At 39.4% G+C, this 24,940-nt stretch overlaps 2 protein-coding genes across 5 annotated transcripts; both read right to left on the bottom strand.

Moving 5' to 3' along the window:
* Window positions 1-361: 361 nt before the first annotated feature.
* On the bottom strand, window positions 362-12,376 carry uhrf1 (ubiquitin-like with PHD and ring finger domains 1). The gene is made up of 17 exons (XM_005453971.4): window positions 12,224-12,376; window positions 9,901-10,063; window positions 9,451-9,717; window positions 8,154-8,305; window positions 7,209-7,424; window positions 6,542-6,657; window positions 6,212-6,398; window positions 5,952-6,075; window positions 5,708-5,815; window positions 5,454-5,558; window positions 5,105-5,211; window positions 4,843-5,005; window positions 4,600-4,737; window positions 4,204-4,303; window positions 3,841-3,989; window positions 3,375-3,473; window positions 362-2,014 (listed from the first exon to the last, which is right to left on the bottom strand). The coding sequence occupies exons 2-17, from the start codon at window positions 10,051-10,053 to the stop codon at window positions 1,868-1,870; spliced, it is 2,331 nt and encodes a 776-aa protein (XP_005454028.1). The 5' UTR covers window positions 10,054-10,063; window positions 12,224-12,376; the 3' UTR covers window positions 362-1,867.
* Window positions 12,377-13,171: 795 nt separating this feature from the next.
* kcnn1b (potassium intermediate/small conductance calcium-activated channel, subfamily N, member 1b) lies at window positions 13,172-24,477 on the bottom strand. 4 transcript variants are annotated; one of them, XM_013273666.3, is made up of 10 exons: window positions 24,145-24,474; window positions 20,612-21,706; window positions 20,016-20,429; window positions 19,737-19,832; window positions 18,891-19,309; window positions 18,585-18,747; window positions 18,266-18,376; window positions 16,853-16,980; window positions 16,633-16,702; window positions 13,172-16,358 (listed from the first exon to the last, which is right to left on the bottom strand). In XM_013273666.3, the coding sequence occupies exons 2-10, from the start codon at window positions 21,689-21,691 to the stop codon at window positions 16,074-16,076; spliced, it is 2,766 nt and encodes a 921-aa protein (XP_013129120.1). In that variant the 5' UTR covers window positions 21,692-21,706; window positions 24,145-24,474; the 3' UTR covers window positions 13,172-16,073. The 4 variants fall into 4 exon arrangements, with proteins under 4 accessions (XP_013129120.1, XP_005454029.1, XP_025755050.1 ...); XM_005453972.4 differs by having other exon boundaries at window positions 18,585-18,726; window positions 24,145-24,473; XM_013273667.2 differs by having other exon boundaries at window positions 16,285-16,426; window positions 24,145-24,477.
* Between the last annotated feature and the right edge of the window lie 463 nt (window positions 24,478-24,940).

Below are 24,940 nucleotides of genomic sequence, written 5' to 3'. Positions count from 1 at the left end.
ACAGAGGAACCAATTAAATTCGACGTTTACTACTCCATGGTTTCTATGGCTCTCACGCAACCAATGTGCACGTCACGCACGTACACACTGCCGGGTTTCCTGAAGGTTGCTATGCTCCGCTGGCCAAGAGAAAAAGAAAACACCCTCAGAGCAGGGATAAACACGTTCAGCCGTCCTGACTACACCTGTATGACTTTTAAAGTTGCATATCCAATTGTTAGTGTTAGGATAGCTTCCCATCATGACATTACAATTAAATGTAAAGTCACATATCAATTTTGAACATTGTTTTTCGTTTTAATTCCTACTTTAAGTAAAAACTGTGAAAAAGGTAAAGATTTTCCCCCAAAAAACACACGTGTCAAATTTTTTACTTTATTGAATAACACTGAAAATGCATTGACAAACATTCTGCACAAAATATGTGCAATTCTAAAACTACATATCAAAACTACATCAGACTAAAAAAAAAAAAAATTATACAATTTCAGAAAATATACATTTCCCAGTCTATGCAAATATTTGTATCTCCATCAAAACCTGAAGTGCTGGCACGTGGATAAATAACACACTGCTGCTGAAACTCACTGAACTGCATTTAAAAAAAAAAAAAGAAAGAAAAAGAAAAGAAAAGAAAAGACAAAGGCAAGTAAAATTCAGTTGAGTTGAATTTCAGGATCAGCGTGTGGAATTTCCTTAACATGTAAATCAAGCATTTCCTGTTTTTTTTTGTTTTTGTTTTTTTCCTTAAATGAGGTCAGATAACACAGGTGACCGCTGGAGACACAAAAGGCTGACTGAACACCCCCTACATAGATGGTAGAAATAAGATTATAAAAAGATGAAAAGTACACTTTGAACTGTAAGAAAAATACAATTTTCTAGACCAATACATTTACCTGTCAGGGACATCTAGAGAGCTTGATAGATGGGAGGTCTACATTACACTCTTGGTTAAACACCGCTTTTTCTTTGGACTTTAATAAAGTGAACCTTTTCAAAACAAGGGATATCCAAATCTATGCCAGAGGATAACATTTCTTTAGTAATCTATCACGTTTGGCATCTGAATGTTTTATCAAATTCATAACAACTTTTACAAACTTAATATACAGCTAGAAACATTCCTGTATGAAAACATTCAGGGAACCGGTATAGCTAGAAAATCCAACATCTGATGACTAGGCTACCTGGCCTCAGAGTCTTCAAGTGCAGGAACACAAAACTGATCTGGGTCAGTTTGCACTTGTATATCATCTATATCTAAGAGAAACAGTGAGATTTTAATCATGTAATCATGCCAGGAAAAACAAAAACTTTTTAAAATCTCAACTGCATGATCAGAATTAAGACAAATTGCACCAAAATGAGGGCCGACCTCACAGCAAAGCAGAACAGACTGGATGATAATAAAATCCTCGAATAATTACAAAAAAATAAAAAAAATAAAAAATAAAAATCTTCAAACAAGTTGGGCAGAACGGCTTAACCACTTAACATCCTCTTTAAAAAAGAGCTAAACACGGAGATATTTAGTTTAAAAAGACACAATTTACATCATGGATAACATTAGCATTAGTTAATGAAATAGATTGAAGCACTTGGAATTAAAAAAAAAGAAAAAAAGTCGAGATTGAAGGTATTAATGGAGTAAGGGTACAGCCAGTTAAAGGGATTTTTAAATTTATCTTTAACACCACATCATTGCAGATCCAAGGTGAAAATGATATTATTGAAGTCCACAAATATTGCAGTTTTATAATCATAGAATATATTAAAAGAAACTGATTCTTTATTGCCTCTACTGAAAACGGCCCTTACAGTTTACGTCTCATTTCCTCGAGGGCTGAATAAGTAGCACCAATGATCATCGCCCGTTGCTGTACCCTGGGAAAAACTGATTTAGAATGTCTTGCAGGGATTTGTTGACTGACATGGAGTAGTTCTTGCCCAGGTCATGCCTGCAGGCCGGGCAGGTGTACACCTCTGCTTTGAAGGACCGCTGAAGGCATTCCTGGAGGGGAAAAAGTAGAACAAGTTTTTGTTAAACAATAGCAGGTTTCGTTAAATAACAGTTTGTGATACATTTATCAGAGGTGTTAGTAGGTCAAAAAGATACTCTAAGCACAAACACAACAAATGCTATCACTGCAATACAATAGGTTTTCGTAACATCACTCATTAAAAACATCCATATAGAGTCTGTCAACATTCTCAGCAATCCAGTTCCACCCCCTTCACCATTCACAATACAGCAGGCACCTGGGCTCTTCCCCATTATAATACCTCACTCCATACGGCAAACAGCTGCACCTCCAGCCAGTCTGCCAAATTTCTAATGTTCTCAGACGACACCACCCTAATCAGGCTGTGATAAGGAGGAGTCTGACAATCTAGTGACCTGGTGCGGAGAAAACAACCAGGAGTTGTCAAAACTGTGGCGATAATGGGACTTCAGGAAGAATCCAGCCCATTAGACCCATCATCATGCATCACTGCCAGTGGACACTATCAAGTCTTTCCTATTCTGGGAAATTTAATCTCTCAGGACCTAAACATGAGACCTAATCAGCTCCTTCATCAGGAAAGCAGCAGAGGATGTACCTCCTGTAGCAGCTGAAGAAATTCAACCTGCAATGGTGCTACAGGAGGTACCATCAGTGAATGAATCCATAAAATGTCACAGCTAGTGCAACAAACTTTGTGACCTCCATTACTAATAAATGCTTTGTAGTCTGCTTTATTTGACTCAACATTATTCTGTTATGTAGTTTACTACATGACAACTAAGGACTACAAAAGTTAACATGTAAAAGTTTAAAGCTAAAGTAACAAGAGCACCCCTGAAAGGCAAGGCAAGGGGCATACTTTAATTTATTATAACGTCAGTCTGTTTGTTCCCCCCCCCATTATAACGTGATGATGTCGGCCTGTAATGGAGTCGCTGATATTGTTGGGCATCATATTGCAAACATAGTGTGTCATACAGCAAGTGATATATTACTCAATGATGATTTCTTGGAATTTTTTCCAAGGTCAACTTTTACCATGGATGCTAACAATAAAGGTTTTAAGGTCAAATGATTAACCAACCTAGTTACTCATGTTTCCTGAAGGCCTAGTAGTAGAGGTTTGAAGATTTTATATTACTCTATATTCATCTCAATTTTCTATAAAAGTGTTTACTGATTTTCACATTTAAAATGACCTTGACCCAATTTCTAGCAAAATTAAACCAGTTTTAGCTGTTACTGTTATCTACTATGACACAAAATTTAAACATGATCTCTACTACGTACTCCAGAATAAATATTACCAAGTGGTAAATTTATTAGAGCAACAACTCTAGATTTGGGAAATTAGTAGTTTCTTACCCTGCAGACATTGTGTTGGCACTCTGTGGTGATGGGCTGATAGACCACTTCTTGGCAGCAAATGCAGAGGAAAACTTCTTCAACTTTGTTCAAGAATTTCTGCAGAAAAAAACAAAACAAAATTTCAGATCAGTTTCATAGACAGTTTCAGTGGTTTTTGTTTTACAGAGGAACACAGGCTTCTTATTTCAAGTTGCATTTACTATCCACATAGGTTTGAAATTTGCAAGTGATTACACTGGCAAAGCACAGTGTGGTTCCACCCAGCAGCCCACTGTCACACAAACCAATAATATTGGTAAAGTGAATTGGTTTTTATAAAGCACTTTTGAGCATCAAAGCACATTCACCCATTCATACAAGCACTTTCCCAAATAGTAACTTCAGTAAATATTTACAAAAAAACAAACAAACAATTAAAACATTGTGGTAATTTGAACAAATGTACAGATATTCTTATCCTTACCGGTCCAAGTGACAGTGACTCCATGGCTTCATCCCACAGCTTCTTGTTTAGCTTGTCGTTTTTGATGAGTGCCTTTTGTTCCTGGGACAGCTTGTACATCTCTACCTTGACTTTCTTAGGAGTTTTGGCTGGTGAGGTCTTTGAGGATTCTGAGAGAAACAAAGACATTTTTCATTAATAAACAGCTTCTAGGATCCAATTTTAGTTAAGCTGCTACATAAAAACAATGTCAAATACATTAAAGTGTCATCTGGACCCAGGGAAAATAATCATCCCTTTGAGCAATATCATGTTTTTGATATTTTCCAACTACAGAAAGCACAGTTCTGACATTACCAACTTCCACATAGACAAACAACATACCGCTGCCCTGAGATTTTCTCTTCCTTTTAGCCTTGCTGGGTGTCGCCTCCTCTTCCACTTCATTTTTGTTCTCTTTCTCTTTCTGATAGCCTGCAGGATACTGGAACAATAAAAGTTGTTTTTATTAGTTTACACTACAACAATATGTAACAGTCAGCAGGTAATTAATGAATTGAAAACATCTAAGATGTAACGTATTTACTTACAAGGCTTCATTAAGTGTATTACATTATACTTAATATTTTTAGTAATGCAGAAGCTCATTTTCTCAACAAAATACAGAAGAACATGATGTTTATTCCATCCAGCATCATACCAAGTACTAAAAATATCCACCATTGCTGAAAGGAAACGAAAAAAAAAATTGTATGGACAATATAATCTAATCATCTCTACCTGCATGGTGAGACCCAGCTTCTTGATGCGTTCCTTGCCTTCTCTGGTCCACGGTGCTGGCTCGTCATCATCACGCTTCAGCAGATACCGCCAGACCAAAAAGCCTGATTTGCCTTTGTCTGGCCAGTACTTTACCACCTAAAGGAAGATAAAGATCTCAAGTAAAACTAAAACAGTTGCAATATTGTGAAATCACTGCTGATTTACCAAAGGCAAAAAAGAAATTCTAGTTTTCCTTCATACCTTATATATTCCATCGTATCGGTTCCCTTCCTCGGGGCAGTATTTACTGTGCTTGCGTCCCTTGCAGCTGCGTACTACTCTAACCGGTTTGCCTGCCTTCCAGTTTTTGGCTTCTGCTCCATTTTTGTCATTGACGGGGACATTGCAGTTGAGAGCCAGCGCCCTGATGAGGCCCAAAAGCAGATGATTTACATATGCAAAGGAAGATCTAAGCAGACAACTTGAATATTAAGACCAGTGAGTTTTTATAGCCTTGTCATACCGGTTCATGTGTGTAAGTGTCTGATCGCATGATTGCTCCGCAGTCCTCTTGTTTCCTGACAGATCTCGCCCACCAGAGCCGGTGTAGGTGAACTCATTACCATCATCCTATAGTTTAAGAAGCACCACAGATATTAAACACACTTAAGTTCACAAAGTTTGTCATCAGGCTGTTGCATAAAATAAATACAATGTTTTAAAAATATGAGTGCTAATACTTGAAAAGCAATATTATTTGACAGCATTTTGATCAAAACAAACAGCAAGTAGCAACCTTTCCTTTCCTTCCCCCCCCCAAGTAACATGTTCTCACTACTTTGTGTTTCTTTAAAGAACATACAAAAACATACCACATCATCCTCATAGCCTCCTGCCAGGACCAGAGAATAGGCACCATCATTGCTCCTGCCGTGAATTCCAGCTACGTGAGGCCTATGAACACCAGATTCACTCACCTAAGGGTGGGAAAGAAATTAAACCGTTATTATTATTATTATATTATTATACCATTATTAATCCAGGGTACAAGTCATCACAAACAATGACAAGCCACATAGTGAGGAAGGAAAGGGTGGGGGGGAAGAAAAAAAAGAAAAAAGCAGACCTGGACTCTGAACTTCCATAGGGAACCGACAGGAACGCCAGGGATTGGGCCGTAGTGATTGGATGGGACAATGGTGCACTGTTTGGTTCGACCGACACAGGCCATACCCTAACACAGGAAATAAAGCAAATCATTTATATGATGTTTAATTGTCATTCCCATAACGAGAAAGAAAGGGGGGGAAAAAAAAAAAAAAAAAAAAAAAAGCTGACAAGATTAAGATTCACATTGTGGCAGCACTCACCTTGCCCCAGTCCCTTTGGCTCGAGGAGCTGGCAGAAGCCATCTTAGCTTTCTTCTTGCTCTCCTTCAGCTTCTCTCCAGCCAGCACAACCTCACTGACATCATTACGACAACCTGGGCAATACCTGCGAAATGTAAGGTAAAAGGTAAAGTCGACCCTGACACACTGATGATAATCTTCCAAGTCTTCCATTCTAACATTTGATGACTTTGTGGCTCTGTTCAATTTTAAATGAATGCTGGATTTCTGATTCTACCCACCAGTCCTCATCCTCAGGGATGGTGGTGAGTGGAGGATTCAGACAGTAGGTGTGATAGGCCATGTCACATTCATCGCACAGCAGCTGTTTGTCAGGATCCTGCTTGATGCCGCAGATGTGGCAGTTACACCAGCGACAGTTCTTTTTGGGATCATCCTTACAGTGCTTGCACTCAGGTCCATTTGATCCTGAAGATTGCATTCATTTTGATTATGCATTTCATTTCATTCTGCAACATTCCTTAGTGAAAGGTTAAGTTCAGATTTCTAGATTATGACTACTGCTACACATCTTTGCAATTAAAAAAAAAAAATGCAGATTTAAAACCCACTTTTTAGTGGACTCTCAGATCCAGCGGGGGCGTCACTCAACGAGCCAGGCTCCTCAATTTTGTAGATTTCAGTGACAAACATGATGCGGCAGTCATTAAGAGAGTCACCAGCATCACTACATTTAAAAAAACCAAAACAAAAAAGAAACAAACACACAAAACAAAACAAAAAAAAACAAAGAGGAAGCTGTTAGAATAGTCAAACAATATAATCTAACTTCCTAATGCTTTCCATGTTGTCCAAGCTTAAACAAAAGGCAAAAGAAATGACAAACATGAGGATAACAGGAAGCTCCCGATGCACGAACAAAAAGGTTAGCTATAGTTTAGGTCGTCACCAACACAAAACCAAACCCGTTTGATATCAGATACATTAATCAGACGTAATGTTAATGAAAGCCATTTATACTCCAAACAATCATACACACAGTTGGTTAAACTGTCAAAAATTGTTTCAGTGGCATCCACTGATACCACAGCAGGAAATTAGCTTCTACACACCTGCTGCTGTGGCATTCAAAAACCAAACTATGAGATACTGTTACAACAGACCTTAAAGAAAATGTTTATCATCTACCACAGCCAGTGAAATGTTCTTATATATGACAAGTCGTAACAGATGCTACAAAGCACAACAACTCCAACTTATATGCAACGATGGCCTTACCCAAGGATAATCTTAGCATAGATCTCTCGCTGGGTGCGCGTCTCCCGCTTCCTCTGGATCTCAGCATCATACCAGTAGCCACGTTCCTTGGGCTCATCGGGGTTGTAGTTAAGCATGACAACCATTCCTGGCTCCAGCTGGTGCCACTGGTACACCGTACGAGCACGTGGCCGAACATCCTTTGCCAGCAGCTGAATCACACCATTCTCCGGATAGCTGTGAAAGTAAAAGCGATGAATGATTTTGCAATTCAAAGACAAGCAGTGCTGCAGCATGGCCAAAACATACAAAACATGTCTGAATAGTAAGGACCAGTAGTCAATGCAGCAAGTTTGAACCAATACACGACTCACATGAATGTTCCCTCCAACACTAATGTGCTTGCCATCTAATAAACAAGAGCACCTTTCAATCAAGTCACAGATCTACAGAGCAATGCCTGCCCTTTATATACACTGTACTTAACAAATGGGAAAACCTGTTCCATTGTAGTGTCTCACTGAGCAAAATGAGAACTTAAAGTTCAGAGTCCGTAAAAAACAAAAAAAATCTTCAATGTAACAACTGCATTGCTCGCAGTATCAAATTTAAACAGGACCATCAGTTTTGATCTCCAGTGTGTTTGAGAAGAGCTTTTAAAGTAGCTTACATTGACATGAGGATTAATCGTCATTATTTACTCATGTATTTGTTAGTATATTTAGCTGCATCTTCTTAGATCTTTCAATTAACATTTTCACTGCTGCAACAAGTTAGTTTGTAGAATTACAACACCCACTCCACTCCTGATCACTAAAACCAAAATCAGAGCGCAAACTGCTGACTGATGACCATTAGTACAGAAACTCTGCTCTGTGCTGCTACGTGACAAATACTGCGTTGATAAAGTGATGTGATGGGAAAAAAAATAAAAAATTAATCATTAGTACCAAAAATGATTCTTACTCTTCGTATTTGACATGGTACAGTATCTCCTCAGCTGGCTCTGCCTCTGCAGCCTCTTCTTTGGGCGTCTTTGTGGTCTTGGTAACGTTTACAATCTGGGCCTCAAACCATGCTCCCATGTTCAAGTCTCTCGCATCCACCAGCTCATTGATCTTCAAACACACACACACACAAAACAAGAGTTAGCAAACTTTTGACACTTTAAAACTGCAGTCACTTTTTCAGCATAATTCATAAAATGTCTTTTGAATATTCCCCACCCAAAAAATGGTTTAAGTTCAGTACAAAGTGGCTCATTTGATGTCTTGTAAAACTAAACCTTCGCACGCTGTCCTTTTAGAAGCTTGGTCAACAAAACTCATTCCATCTCTCTCTCTCCACACACACACACACACACACACACACACATATATATGTATCTTGTGTTTTTTGTTTTTGTATTCAAAGATAAAAATAAAATTCTTAGCGCCAAACTTTTCTAGATATTACCAGAAGGGAAAAGATGTCTGAAACACTGTGACCCCAACACTGAACTTAGCCTCAGTCGGGGAGCATGTTGCATCTTGCCTCCTGCTGCTCTCTCAGGTCAATTTTAAAATCAGATGAGAATCTCAAGTAGCAACATGCATGTCTGTCACCCACTGTGTCTTGACTGTGAGAAAAGGCGATTTCAATCAACGTCCGCCAGATTTTCCCCACATTCATTAGTTAAAACAGCTATACAAAGTGCAATTTTATATGCAGCACAATGCATACACACGCACACAGCATCAACTTTACACATACACAAGTGTTAAAAAAATCAATTACTTTGCAAAAAATAAAGAGAACTAAGAGTTCAAATAAACATGTTTTCCACATCTGCACAGCTTACCACATAATGGCATGAACGTAACATACAGAGCTTATCGGGCACAGCCCATCACAACCTCCCGATGAAAAGCTTTTGGCAGTTCCTGAGACTATCTGAGCCAATGTCAAGTAGTTGTGAAGAAATATAGTGGCAACCTTGATACGTTTCCTGCATGTCTTTTTTTATTGTTTGTCGAGGTCTGTGTTTTGGGTTTGTTTTTTTTTTTTTGTTTGGTTGGTTTTTGGGTTTGTTTGTTTTTTAATGTAGGCATTTCTAGCCATGTTTGTTCTGTATTGTCTTTTTTAGTATCTGTTGTTGAGCTTTATGTATTTTAAACAACATCACAGTAGTAGTAGTTCTACATTGTATCGCCATCCTACCACAGCTGGCTTAAAGAGGAACTAATACACATCACATTCAATTTGACCAGTCTTTAGCGCATACCTTGTAAAGTCCAAATCCAGGGTCGATGAGTTCTGGGGAGTTTGTCTGTGCAGAGGTTCCTGCAGTCTGACCTTCTGTCTCGCCATGAGTCGAACTCTTGTCACACTCGCTCTGGGTTGAGCCACAGCCAGAATCAGAGTCTGAGAGCTCTGCCTCTTTGTCCTTACTCTTGACGACATCAACGGGGGGCAACTGCTGCCTAACAAGCAGCTGCACGATGTCATTTAGGCCTACGTTGTAATCAAATATAGTATGGCCATCTTCCATCTGATATAAACAGGGAAAAAAAAAAAAAAAAAAAAAAAATTGTAGATATCATTTATAGCATTTTACATTTTGTTTGTGACTACATGCTAAAGCAGCGCTGACAACTGAGCTACAACCATCACTGAGATCACTTCAGCTACTGCACTAAAATGTAATAAAGTCATTTGTTAACACCAGGCTCACCTGCTTGCCCCGATAGAAGAGTCTCTGTCTCTCTGGCTCCACCTTAAAGATCTCCATGATTTTGAGACGCAGCTCATCCACCTTGGTGAGTTTGGACAGGGAATCCACCCGATGGGTTTCCTTCCCATCCATTGTGCGCACTTGAATCCACATTGCAGCTGCCCTGTGTCAACAATCAAACACCACTCCCATTATAGCTAGTTATTTTCGATAGCACACTAATAACAAGTCTTTCCTGAAAGACTTCATTTCATCTTTTAATCCAGCAGTAGTACACACTCTCATAGTACAAACAGAAATGTGAGGTGTGTGCCATGCTTGTTTTTTCTGCAGTGGTAGGTTGAAGTTTAAATGAAAAACCAAAACATATCTGCAAATCGTTTTATATTTAACTGCATTTCATAGTGAATAGTACTACATGGTACATATTTGAGCTTTATCTAGACAGATCTGAAGGTGTGAACCAAACTTTCAGTTTCGCCATACACTGGAGAAAAAAAAATTATGACAGTCATTTTCTCTGCTAGCTGCATTCATTAATAAAGAATGTGTTCGGTCTAAACCAAACTGTTGATATGTGCATTTGTATAACATATCTGAAGACAGACAATTATCATCAACTTGAGTTACATTCAGACAAAGGCTGGACTGATATCAGCCTATAACAGATATATTGTATCAAGAAATATGTTATAAGATAAGGAACCAAAAAATATGCCTGGGCTCATTTTTGGAATCAACGCAACTACTTCGTTTATCCAGCAGAGAGCGCCCCGAGTCTATTTACAATGATCGCAGCTCTGTCTGCAGCACATGTAGCAGAATACAAACAGCGGAGCAGATGGTGCTGTTAAATTTGGCATTTTCTACATAGTAAGGACCTTATTCATTTGTTAAATACATTGCTGGAAAGTTAAACAACAACCTCATCATTTCCCCTTTTAAATATAACTATCATGCTCTGTGCTTATATGGAAATTACCAGTCAGTATTTCCTTATCAGGACCATTGCTCCGTAAAATAAATACACACAGACATATACATCCAGTATCACTTGAGCTTTAGTTCAGATTATGTAAGTCATATAAACATATGCTTTACAAATATTTCTAAATATTAATTGATTTTCTTACTGTATGTTACGTTTTAGTTTGCTTTCGCATTGCTGAATATTTTTTTCTTCACTGAGAAAGTTTCAGTGATTCTGAATTTGCATCTTAAAAGGCTGTGTGGAGGACTGTCAAAACACCACATCTGGTGAATCCACATCCCTAGGGATTGGCTGTTTTTGTTTAGTGATCACAACAAGTTAAGACGAAACTGTCTCCAGCAGCAGAAATATGACCGTTTCCCTCCCTACTCAGTGCATTGTACTGCTGTCAGCACTGTCACTTCAACAGAATATGAGAAAAGGGAGGGAACGGGCTGATTTAAATACAGTGCGGGAAACTGAGCTGTAGGCCACTCCCAGTTCTTTTAAAAGCACATCCGGACGCGAGGGAGCGCTAGCCAACAATGTGCCTTCGCTCCCTGACAATGAAACATACCCAAATACCAACTCGCCTGTACTTTTAAACCGATTATTATAATACTACAGTGGCTTTTTACCCGCATATGTCGTCCTTTGTTGTTACAAAACAGCAAGGGGCCAGCTAAGCGGGGGTTGCGCGTTTACTTCAGCGCTCTCAGCTGAGATCCTGTTCGCTCTGCTGGCTCGAAATAAACCAGCCGCAGTCTACAAAACATAAGTCAAAACCTCGAAAACAAACTACTTGTTCCCATCCAAGGGGTACCATTTTGCCCACGCAAATTAATACGTTTAAAAGATGCTGAGGAAAATGAGATTCACGTCATGCCACACCAATCCAGCCAAACAGGAAAATAAACAGCCCGACGTTAGCTTATTTGTTTTTCTTAAAGAGAAGCAGTGAAGTTGCAAAGCTAACTCAGTTTACACCATTTGTTTCAGATTATGTGAACGTTCCGAAGGATAACAAGTTAAAAGTTCACAAGTTCATCGCCCACCCATATCAGTGCTTAAAGCAAACCACGTTACAATTTATTTTACAGAGCTTTTAAATACTATATTAGCAAAAGGAAGCCAGAGTAGAGTAAATAGCTCTAAGACTGTCCCAATGATTATCAGATTTAACTAATTTTGACGTTTACACTTGACTGGCTGAGTAACTTGGTGCAATAAGCCAAAAAGAAAGGAGGTAGGACTTTGCCAAGTTAGCTAACCTCAGTTTGCTAGCGACTGGCTGAATATATCAATGAGAACAATTTTTAAAAAGTAATTAAAAGACGCTGAAATTTGCTTTACCTGTCTGTCCGTCCAAGCAAAAACAAGAAATTGACTTTTAAGGAAAAACGTGCACGTTTTCCCCAATTAACTCCTTAGAAGGGATGGCACGACCAACTCTATGCCTTGGTGGAGATTGATCAATGAGTTATTCTTCAAGACTTTGATATCCCGCCTGCTCTCGCAGTTCAGATTCACCATTGGCTGCTTTTCTCTAACCACATCGTGTCAATTGGGTAACAGAGTTGTCAATCTGGAATGTGACTGGAGCTTATCATCAGCGCGCGAAACGACAATCTCGTGAGTACAACTGCCCTCCGAGTATTTATCGCGAGATTATTCGGCGCCATGTAAAACCGGTATCCCGGAGAGACAGATGGTGCTTCTGGTAAACAACTTCACTGATAGAGCTTTTTGATTGCGTCCGAACTATCACGGCTTCGTATTTGGGTTTAGAAAGAGTTCCCAGTCTTCAAACTAATCAACTAAATGCACTGAACCTTTCGGTGGACTTTAATAAGTAGATCACCCGTTAGACTCTTATGATTCAGCTTAATTAATGATGTGCAATTAAGATACCTCCCCCTCATTTTGGCGGGAGCCGAAAGTTAATGAGACCAACTCAGTTCAAGCGCCTGAAAGCATGGAAAATGACAAGTGTATGTGGGAGGAATATGTGCTTTTGCGCACACAAGAGGCATGCTGTTTGTTTGCTTTGAACTTGACACGTAAATAGCCTCCACTGTGCAATAAACTCCGTCCTAAAGCATGTCCCCCGCGAGGTTAATGTTTGTTCAGTATGCAGTAATGCTGCGTTTGAGGTCACCTTCTGACCAACTGATCTGTGTATATGGCCATGACGTCAATCTTTAATAGTCAATTAAAAGTATTTATTTTAAATGGTTCAAGATTTATTGCCTAACCCAAATCTCTCCTTATACTTTAAACAAATGAGATGAAAAAATGCAGTTCTGACAAATATCTTTATTACCACATATTAGATATTTCTATAAAAAAACAAAACAAAACACTATATGCAGGTTGCAAAATAAACTACAATACATGTGAAATATAAATAAATTCTAGCCAGTAGCGGGCACAATTATTTCTGTCCATTAATTTTCTTCTACTTAACCAGTTCAGGGTTGTAGGGGGATGAGGCTGCCAGTCTGACACAGAGTCTTACACTTATACATACAGACAATTTAGAATCATAAAGCCCAACCCACGCGTTTTTGGACTGTGGGAGGAAACCAGAGTACCTGGTGAGAACCCACGCAACCACACTCAAACTTCACACAGAGAAGGCCCCACTATGCTAGGGGAAAGGGGAGGCGAGGGGGATTTTTTAAAAACAAAGGGGTGCGGTAGTAAGTGAAGCAAACCATAAAGAAAACACAATACAACCAGCAGAACAAGTAAACAACACGAGCAAAGCAACTGAAACTATACATGGAAAAAAAAACCAGAAAGCAGAAGTAAACACAACTGGAACCAGTTCCTCCTTTGAATGTGATAAAAACAAGAAAATTGACTACTTTGAACATTCTTTATTTTAACAGATGTTTTAAAAATCTAAGATGCACTGCCACTAGAGCCGGAAATGTGAAAAGCGTTAGAAATACACCAGTATATAAAGCTGAATTTTTGGTGAAAGTTTTACTTGCACTTTGTGATAATGACAGTCCGTTAAAAGCCAACAGCTCTAAAAGCAGCAGATACAATCTTTCATTTAAGAGGTCACAATGTTACCCTACTTACTACCCTAGTTCTTGAATTGTACTGTAGTCACAGGTGTTTTAAACTTTCTCTTATAGCTCATTTCTGTTCTGCATTTGCACTCATTCCCGCTTCAGCAACATTGTGCTGCCACCAGCTGCTGGTTTCTGTGGGATGTTGCACTGCTATAGCAACCACTATTGACACAGTTTGAGAATCTATGGAATGGATCAGTATGATTACAGGGAGGAAAAATCTTTTTTTTTTTTAATAATATTTTAAAACAATGTCAACAAACCTTTCGACCCTTTTTAAATCAAATTTAGTCTGTATACCTACAGTGGTGTCAAAAGTGTTTCCCCCCTTCCCGATTTAATATTTTTTGTATGTTTGTCATGTTTCAGATCTTGAAACATTTAAATATTAGACAAAGATAACATGAGTAAACACAAAATGCAGTTTCTAAAAGAAGGTGTTTATTATTAGGGGGTGAAACCAAATCTACATGGGCCTGTGTGAAAAAGTGATTGTCCCCTAAACCTAGTAACTGTTTGGGCCACCCTTAGTAACAACACCTGCAGTCAAGTGTTTGCAGTAATTGGCAATGAGACTTTTACAGTGCTATAGAGGGATTTTGGCCCACTAATCTTTGCAAAATTGTTGTAATTCAACCATACTGGAGCAGGAACTGCCTTTTTAAGGTCGTGCCACAGCATCTCAATCAGATTCAAGTCAGGACTTTGCCTAGGCCACTCCAAAGCCATATAGAGGTGGACTTGCTGGTGCGTTTTGGGTAATTGTCCTGCTTCAGAACCCAAGTGCGCTTACGGTTGAGGTCACAAAAAGATGGCTGGACATTCTGCTTGAGGATGATTTAGTAGATGGCAGAATTCTTGGTTTCATTTACCACAGCAAATCTTCCAGACCCTGAGCAGCAAAACAGCCTAAAACCATATTTTACTGTTGCTATGATGTTCCTTTTCATAAATGCTGTGTTGCTTTTAGACAGATGTAATGGGACACAGACCTTCCAAAATCTTCCAAACTTTTGCCTTATCAGTCCACAGAGTATTTCCCAAAAGTCTTGGGGATCATCGAGATATTTTCTGGCAAAAGTTCCTTTTGCTCTGCAGAGGTATCTTCTTGGAACTTTGCCATGCAGGCCATTTTTGCCCAGTCTCTTTCTTATGGTGGAGTCATGAACTCTGACCTTAACTGAGGTAAGCGAGGCCTGATGTTCTCTGGATGTTGTTCTGTAGTCTTTTGTCAACTCTTGGATAAGTCGCCACTCAATCCAACAGATGCACTCTTGGGGTAATTTTGCTTGGCCACCCACTCCCACTAATGGCAATCCTATTTAAGTGATTTTCTGATTGAGAACAGGTGTGGCAGTAATCAGGCCTGGGTTTGGCAGGAGAAATTGAACTCAGCTTTTCAAAGTTATGATACACCACACTTACTTCCCTGAATAATAAAAACCTCGATTTAGAAACTTCATTTTGTCTCTATTTGTGTTTAAATTCGATGATCTGAAACATTTAAGTGTGACAAACATGCTTCTAGAAAGACTTTGTGAACCAGGTCATTAGATTAGTTTTAGAGTAAATATTATTCATGGTATTATGATCGTTTTTCATTGTAATGATTTCCATTTTACACATTTTTAGTTCATTAAATAAACCCATGCTGAGTAACTTTTGAAAATAATCACTTAAAAATCTTCAGAAGCTGTTTACTATATCACGTATGAGAAACACAGAGAGACTACCACAGTGTCCCATGAAATGCAGGGCTTTTTTTCTTTCAGATTATTTGAGTGTCTTAGAATTTAATTTTAATAAACAAAATGAGCTTTTTTTTACTTTTTTTTTTTTTTTTTTTACTTTTTTTCACGTCTTAATCATTCATGAACATCTCTCTGTCTTCTGCACAGTCCACACTTTTGGGAGAGGAAATGAAGGAATAATGTTTTTCCTTTTCCTCTAAAGTCCCCTTACACAGGGTCTTCCCCTTGCACTGGTGGTGCAGCTGCAACTCCCAGGAGTGAATGTGTATGACTCCATACACACGTAGCAGAGTTCATGTTGAGAAAGTCCATCCCAGCATTGTAAACAGTTGCACACTAAGAAGAAAAGCACTGAGGAATGGCCAGTCAGTTGTATGGTGTCTCCGGTGCAGTGGATCCTGGACAAAGCTGCCTGGCCGGCACTGAGCAGCACTCAGAGCTCAGGGAGGATGATAGGAAGTGTACACGGCAAGCCAAGTCATCCAGGAAATCCTTTTGTAACTTTGCTATTGCTTGAGAAAGCACAACGGGCAGCGACTGGACACATTGAAGGATGGAGTCCAGTTTCTCTTCCAGAGCCACAATCCTAGTGTCCAGCTCACCACTTCGATGCTGCAGCTCTGACACCAGATCATACATCATGTTCTGAGTCTGAAATCATTACCGACATGCTGAGGTCACTTTCAAGTATCAGGGGATAAGCAAGTCAGGGCTTCTCACTGTTTAGATTATTACAAAAGTCATAAAATGCAGAAAAGATAACGAAAAAGAGGCAAAATTTGGTTCATACTGGATAAAAATTACAATTCCTTGTGTCAAATTTCTCTCAGTATCAGTCAGAGGGTAACATTTCCTATAATATATTAGTAAGACTGAGGCAAATAAAAACATTTTTATTAGAAAATAACAAAAATACTGCACAAACCTTTGCAAGATCAGCAACTGTATTGGCCTGGTCAGTTAGTTTCCTTTGCTCCATTTTCACTCGTCGCAGTCTAAAGTTGTAAACCAAAACCATAGTCACATTTGTGCTACAATAATATAAATGCAACGTGCAGTAAATCCTAATTCACTTCATCCAGAGCCACAAATTAAACTGTAACAGCATTTACTGAAACCTCTGATGGTGGTATAACGATACCTACTGGTGGATGGCTTGCAGGAATTTACGCTGATGGTGGCGTACTCTGGCATGGTCAATCTTGTTGACCAGCTTTGTGTTTTTGTAAATGAGCCATGTCTCTCTCAACACATTTGCTGCTGTGTTCTTAATCTGTGGAAGACAAAGTATGTCAATGGACAGGCAAAGCAGAAATGTAGAGACATAAATGAAGCTTAAGTCAAACAGAAACTAAAATGAGCCTGAGTACTATAGGAAAGTCTTGAGCAATCCCTTATTTCTTTATGTTTTTCTGTGAAAACCTGCACGGAAATGCAGTGTATAAAGAATAAACAGAGTTTGTACATTTCTAATGACCTGAAAAGTCAACATTTAGTATGACAATGCTAATTCTACAACAGAGGTTAAACTGGCTTTAGGCAAACTTTCTCATATCTTCTTTAAGAGTCTTTTAGAAATATTTCTCCAGGCTCTTGACAGACTTTTAAACCTCTCTTTTGGATGTTGGCTGCTTTTTGTTATCAAGATGATCCCACACTGTTTCAATAATGTTGAGGTCCAGGCTCTGAGGAGAAGTATAATATTGTTCCACTTCTATTGTTCACTTTTTTTAGTGCATTTGTATTGTGTTTGGGATCATTGCCATGCTGAAAAATGAGTCAGATGCTTTCCAGATAGTATCAGAATCGGATGGTACTTTTCTGCCTTTCATAATTCAATCAGTTTTAACAAGACTGCTGGCTGAATTGCAGCCATGACAGAGCTTCAACCATGATTAACAGATGGCTGTGGACACTCACTGTTGTACCTCTCTACTGACCTCTGCTGAATATATCGATGACACTTTAAATCAAAAATTTCAAATTTGGGTTAATGACTCCATAAAATCTGTTTCCACTGATTTTCAGTCCAGTTCTTGTTAAATTTGTTACACTTCAGTCTTTTCTCCTCATTTCTCTTCCTCAAGAAAGACTTCTACGGGTAGCTGCAATCAACCCCCCTTCTACTGAGATCATTTCTGATGAGGCTTCACTTAAAAGTAGATGATTAGCTGAAAGGCTACATGAATATCACCTGAGCTCTTTCCTAGATTTTTGCCCTATTTCTTAAGGACATTGCTTTGAGATAAATTTCGTCTGCTAGTTTTGTTTTTTAGGCCTACCAGTTGTTCTTTTGTTACCCCAAAAACTTAAATTCACACTTCATACCATGCTAAGACATGACAAATTTTCAGTAATTGCCTTGTTGGGATTGTTGGGAATCACCTCGTTGGAGCAACTTAAAGAAAAAATCAAATTGGAAGAAATTAAGGGTGGCTCAAGACTTTTGCGCAGTAGTGTATATGGTTAAAAAAGAGAAAGTGCTGTTACTTTTAGGACTGATCATGTAGTCTTAATATTAAAAATAAAGTCCAATCACTGCATGTGTAAGAACACACCTTCTTGTAGATTTGGGTATCCATCATAAAGTTGTGGACATGTTTCTCAGCTCTGGTGAGTTCTGATTTTCTTGCGACAACGGCCACGACTAAGGCTGTACAACCTGCTCCCTGATGAGAAGAAGAGCAGTGTTAGCATGACTGTATTTTTAGTTATTAGTTAGCTAGTATAAAAACCACACCAATCATTCACGTAGGCGAGGATTTTAAAGGATTTTTAAACAGATATTTAATTGGGATTATTCAGAAAAAAATCACTGTGAGTGATTTGCATATCTGCCTCTTCTCTACATGCGCACTGTGTTGGTATAAAACTCACCATAATTCCAGTTAACAGGCAAACCCCTTTTCCACAGTAGGTGTGAGGGACCATGTCCCCATAGCCAATGGACAGGAAGGTAATGGAGATGAGCCACATTGCTCCAAGGAAAGTGCTGGTTACTTCCTGTGCATCGTGATACCTATTTAAACATGACACCTGTCTGTAAAAGCAGTTTATGTTAAAGCTGGAGAGACTACCCTTGATTTAAGTTTCTTTCATTTTTATCCAGCATTTGTTTAAAGCTGAAAATCTTCTGGATGATTTTTAAGTAACACATTTAAAAAAAAAAAACCTTTAAGATACCTTTCACAAACACGCACTGTCCACGCAGCAATGATCCAACAGGACACACTGAAGACTAGCAGCACTGTGCCAGGACAGATGGTCATCAGGGTCTTCATGACAAAACGAGTGTCAAAGTTGATCTTATTGAGCGCACCGATGCTGCGAGAGGAAGCGTCTGTGAACAGCTTGCTGTGGAGCAGCATGACCCGGCCAATCAGGTAGAGGCGAAGGAACATCGGCACAGAGAGGATGATGTCTATGTCGGCGTACGTCACTGATGCTGCATAGCTGAAGGCCAGTCGAGTCGTCCAGGTGAACACGTATTTCCCTGGGATTGGATGGATGGCACAGATGAGGAGCTCCAACACGATGAAGACAAGTCGCTCAAAAGTCATTGCTATCCTCCAATCGTCTGCCCCGTTGTCCACCATGAAGAGCTGTTGAAGAAAAGTAGCAACATTTCTAGACCGTGAATATGAAAGAATAATGAGTGATGAACTTGTTTTGTTGGGATTAGAGTTTTTTTTTTTTGTTTTCTTAATTTGGATAATTCTGAAGAGATGAAAATGAATGTTTTATCTTCTTGTTTTTCTCAAAGAGACCATTTTAAATATATTTTGGGGGGTATTTTATCCTTTATTGTTATAGAACAGTGGAGAAAAGACGGGAAAGCTTGGGTAAAGACACACAGTAAATGGCCTCAGGACAGATTTCAGGTATGTGGGTTGTCTTCTCAACCCGGTGAGCTTAACCAATGCTCCAATTCAGAGATTTTTAAGACTAGTTTCCTTACTTCACGTGCATTATCTGATCCAAATGATTAAGCAGCTCATGTTGGCAAAGACATGCTTTGTTTCTTCATACCTGGATTTCCCTTGCATGGTACATCACAATGAGTCCCAGCAGAATAGCAGTAGAAAGGCTGATCAGGCCTTTTAGAACATATGAATACATGGATTCCTGTAAATGGTAGAGACAATGACATAAAGCTATTAAACTAATAAAAAGAAGACCATCTGTGAGTAAAACTGTTTAGGGGGCCCTCGGAGTTAAAACTTTTAATGGAACTATGTTGACGCCACTTTCATTTGTTTGTTGAAGCAAACCTATTTGAAAACGCTAGTGTTTCTGCTGTGAGTGTACCTTGGTGTAAAATCCCCTTGACAGCTCCGTCTCGATGACCATGACAATGATGCCAAACATCCCACAGACCAACGCGTAGTCGCTCAGTTGTTTGCGCTTCCCGAACAGAGCTCTCCTCTGACCCAGCCTGTAGCTGATGTCCTTGGTCTTCTTCGGTGGTGTGCTACCTTCCTCGCCATTGGCCTTACTGGAGTCTTCTCGGATGACTTTGGAAAAGGCGTCCTCCAGGATGGCACTGTGAAGAAGCTGGATTGGCTGCTGGCCTGAAGGAAGATCTGAAAAACTTGATCTCAAAGTGCCGTGGCTGCTCAGGGGCCGGACTGCATCCCCGTTAAGTATGCCACTGCTTTGTAAGGCTTCGAGAGGTGGAGGAGTGTGTTTAGGAAGGTAGACTTTAGACCCCTGAGAGACTGTCTGCAAAATAAAATAAGACTGTCAACAACAAGCATGTAATATATCTGAAAGCATGTTACAGTGTATGGTTCAGTTAGAATTAGCATGGTTTGGAAACACACAGGTTACTTAAACCTACTTTTGATGGTTCTGATTTAAGTATAAAAACTAAACGTTTAAAGCAGCCATATCAAAACATGCACCTGACTTTGTCGCTGTCTTGTTTTCTCATCCATTAAATCTTGAATCTCTAGGGAACTATACTGACTGATGGAGAAAGATGTGACACTTTTGTTGCCGACTGGTGTAGACGATCTTTTTATCTGGCTTGTCAGGGGGTCGTGAGGGAGGTGGTGGCACTTGAAGATGATGGACGGATCTCCAGATGCTTGATCGCCTGCCATCGGGCAGTGGGACTCTTGCTTTCGCTGTTGCTGAACTAACAGCGGCTCTTTACCGAAAAGGTCTCTCCAGATGACATCTGCACCAGCAACAGAATGAGGCTGCTTTTGGAGTTTTTGTTTACACTCGACTGAGTCTAGAGGAATGTTGAACAAATTTGTTGCTTGGCTGCTGTCTTTCAGTTTATAATGATTGCAGGGCTGTTCTTTTCGACCTTCTTGGTTAGTGCACTGAGGCATGAAATGATCTTTGAGACGGTTTGTTGCAGGACTCAAAAGCTCACTTTGGTTTGTTTGCTGTGGTAAAACCTGGCAAGGAGTTGAAATGTGGCTGCTGGGAGAGAATGGCTGAACATGTGGTGAACATGAAAGGCTTCTGTTAGCTGTTACCCTGGGAAGGCAGTCTTGGACCGTGTCCTGTTTTGACTGTGGCTGAAAACTAGAGCCATCAGGACCGGGACATCCACATCTGTCATTGTGGTTTGGATGTCCCACGCTGGTCCCTGCTCTTTCAGATGAGGGTGAATCATCTCCTGCGTTGCCAACATGGCCGCAAAGGAGCAGCCAGTCCTCATCACTCAGCTGTGATAAGGTTAGGTTTCGAGTTTTCAGTGGCGACATCTGGGCTGAACCTCTTGGAGGGCCGAGTCCATTGCATGTTTCATGGGGCGAAGATGAGACACAGCACTGACTTTTCTCCTGTGGGGTCAAAGGTGTCTCAACTGAGGTTCCTCTGTATGGATCATGCTTCCCCTCAGGGGTCTTTATGGGAGGGGATGGGCATCCTGAGGTACAATGCTCATGGTCACCTTCGTGAAAGACTTCACCTGTTGAGTCAAGGCGCCGCGTTGCATTGGTGGGTTTAACCAGAATCAGCCTCATGGCATCAATGCAGGGCTGAAATGACACCATAGACTGATCATTTTTAAAATGTCACCAAGAAATGAAACAAAGATCCTGAAATATAACTGAAAACATTTACACTGATCACTTTGCTTTATTTATTTATTTTCCCCCACATAGTTCAAGAAGTGGTGAAAAGACTCAACTGCAGAAGGAGTTTGCACATATTTGTTTTGCTGTGTAGAAATACTGTGCTAGGGCCATAAATACATTCATTATTGATTATGCAGGAAGACAGGTATGATGAATGTATGGGTGGATGGACAGATGAACAGGGATATTTCAATGTGAACATGATTTGAATGTTGCAATTGGTCAGACTTACTTATACAGTCATGTTAACTAATTACCCCTTACCGCTTGCATAGCAATTGAAAAGTAAGTCACAGCAAGATGCTTTTAATCAAATCCAGTTGATTAACTGACCATCAGTAAGTGTGAGCACTTCTATAAAAGCAGATGTTTTGGCAGGTTGTTGGCCTGGAGTATTCAGGTGTGTGTTGACAGAACACTATAATCTACAGTCTTGTGCCAAAGGTCAGACTGCGCAATGCTCAGAGGAACTGCACAAAACCCCAAGTGCTGACATCTCAGACTCTACAGGCCTCAGTTAGCATGTTAAATGTTACAGCAGAGGTGTCAAACATCATGCTTGGGGGCTAGAATCAGCCTTGCAGCGACTTCAATCTGGTCCACTGGATGGCTTTGGAAAATCAAAAATGTCTGGGTAGGGATGTACTAAAAATATTTTTGTAATTTTACAATTTTATCATGTAGGAAAACTGAGATGTGCTGTTGAAAATGCACTTCTTTATCTTATATTAAACATCTCAGGCATCAAATGTGTAGATAAACGTTTTTACACCAACAGAAAGTGAAAGTTTCTCTCATCCGGCCCACTTAAGATCAAAGTGGGCTGTATGTGGGCCTCAGTGTAAAATGAGTTTGACAGGTTCCCTGCATTAGAGTGCACAATTAGAGAAAGACTGAACAAGGGTAGCTTTTTTGAAAGTTTCAGACTTCTGGACAAATGTCTTTTGGACAGACGAGACCGAAGTAGACATGTTTAGCCATAATGTACAGCACCACGATTGGAGACAATCAAATACAGCATACCAACAGAAACACCTCACACCAACTGTCAAACATTGTGGTGGAGGGGTGACAAACGTGACAAATTCTGTCTCACAGAAACAGCATCGTTCAGAGGACGGTGATCACAAGCACAGCAGCAAATCTACGAAAAAATAAAAGAATCAAGATTTTGCAATGCATCGGTCAATATCCAGAGAACACCGTGAAAACAAATGCAGGCAAACCTCAATGAAGTGACTCAACAATGTAAAGAATTATGGGTTTACAATTCCTCCACAACAATGTGAGAGACTCATAAATGATTACTTCAAATTATTTCAGCTGAACGTGGTTCTGCACTACAAAGTATACAACCACGGAGAACTAACTAAAGCTGTCAAATTAATGTGGCAAGTTTCACATTGTATACAACTGAGTGGTTGTGAAAAAATTACAGCATAGCAATACTAGAATAAGGTGTAAATAATCAATACTGAAGTACCATAGGCTACTTAAGTAGATGAACTTTCCACAAACAAAGAAATTGATACTGACTGACTCTAGAAATAAGATGTTTCACAACTCTTCTGTCATTTAGGAATCTTTAGCTTTAACGAGGCCATTTGTTCAGCATGAAAGGAAAAAAAGTTCATCAAAAATAAATCTTCAAATTCAGTCTAATAGATTTTTTAAAACTAATTGCTTTTTAAAATAATTATTCAAGGCAATCTGACACTAGATAAAAAAAAAACATGTTCAGTCACAGGTTTGTGTTTTTTCTAAGATTCTGTCACAAGCAGATGTGAACGCCCGCTCATGTTTGTTTACTGCGCATCAAAATCAGAAAGCCTCAGATAATAATACTGAGCAGACTCACACACTAGATTACACTATAGCTATATAACTACAGATATAGATTCAGAGTTACATTGGTATCTTTAAAGGTTTGGTTTTCTCTTCTTTCCCCCTTTTACATGGTTGAATTTTAGTTGTAGAAGAAGTTAGACTGTTTCAAATTTTTAAAGATATGATTTTGTTGATTAATTGAATAAAATCTAAATTCACAATACAAAAATGTGCATATCCATCCAGCCAATCATCCATCAACAGACTCAATCAAATGGTAGACCCTTAAATAAACCTCTGACTATATAATAAATAGTCACTTATAAGCAAAAGGCAACAGTTTACCTTTACCTTCTTTATGACTTCAGCCAGTCATTTCCAGGAGAGCACTTAGTTATTTTCAATACTTTAATCCTTCAGCTGCGATTAATCATCTCCTTTCCCCCCACCCATTAATTTTCTCTCATAAATAAAACTATAAACAAACCCTTGGCGTCACAAGTGCTCCTTACCGTCTTCTTCCATACGTTACTTTTTTGTCCAGACTTGAAGAAGCAGGTTACAGACGGAAAGTGCTCCTGATTTGCAGAACACAAGTGTTAAGAAGAAAAGGAGCAGTCTGAGTGGGTGTTGGACACGGCTTCCCTCCTCCCGGTACAAACACTCGATAAAGGAGCTTTAGAGACGCTTTCCTTTGAAAGTAATGATTAGAATTCAACACGAAGAAAGGAAAGGGCAGCAGCAGCTGGCCTGGTAAAGGGTTGCCAAGCAAATGGACACAGAGTGGGAGGGTGCAGCAACAGGTTAGGATGCAGAGAGAAAAAAATCTGGAACATCAGACCGGTGTGTTCAGGCGGAACATCAGACATATAGCTCAAAGACATTAAATGGGAGTGGGCTGCTGGGTTAACAGAGGAAAACAAAAACGAAATTGTAGCTTTCAATGCAGAGCAGAATATAAAAGGTCAGTTGAAGTTGTCATTGAAGCTCTTTGGTTCAAAGGCCTTCGCACGTTCTCTTATCTTGTCCACCAGAAGAGCCTGCAGAACAAAAGTGTCCATTTTTAAATCTGGTTCTGAATGAATCGAGCTAGTGAGGGCGACATCTCATCAATGGGGCATGAGAAGATCTAAGAAATGAAACAGCAGGAGCAGTTTTATAATAAAAGTATATTTATACACATGTGGAGATGTGTAACGTCCAAATTTACTTGGCAGGAGTGGTGTTGCTTTCTGACCTTGTACCTTTCCAGCGTTGCTTATAGACATTGATATTGTATTTGTATGTAGCCTATTATGTTTGTATTTA

This window comes from Oreochromis niloticus, linkage group LG15, assembly GCF_001858045.2.
Source record: "Oreochromis niloticus isolate F11D_XX linkage group LG15, O_niloticus_UMD_NMBU, whole genome shotgun sequence".
NCBI classification, from domain to species: Eukaryota; Metazoa; Chordata; class Actinopteri; order Cichliformes; family Cichlidae; genus Oreochromis; species Oreochromis niloticus.
Note: the sequence above shows the minus strand (reverse complement) of the source record. Positions and strands in the feature narration are given on the sequence as shown.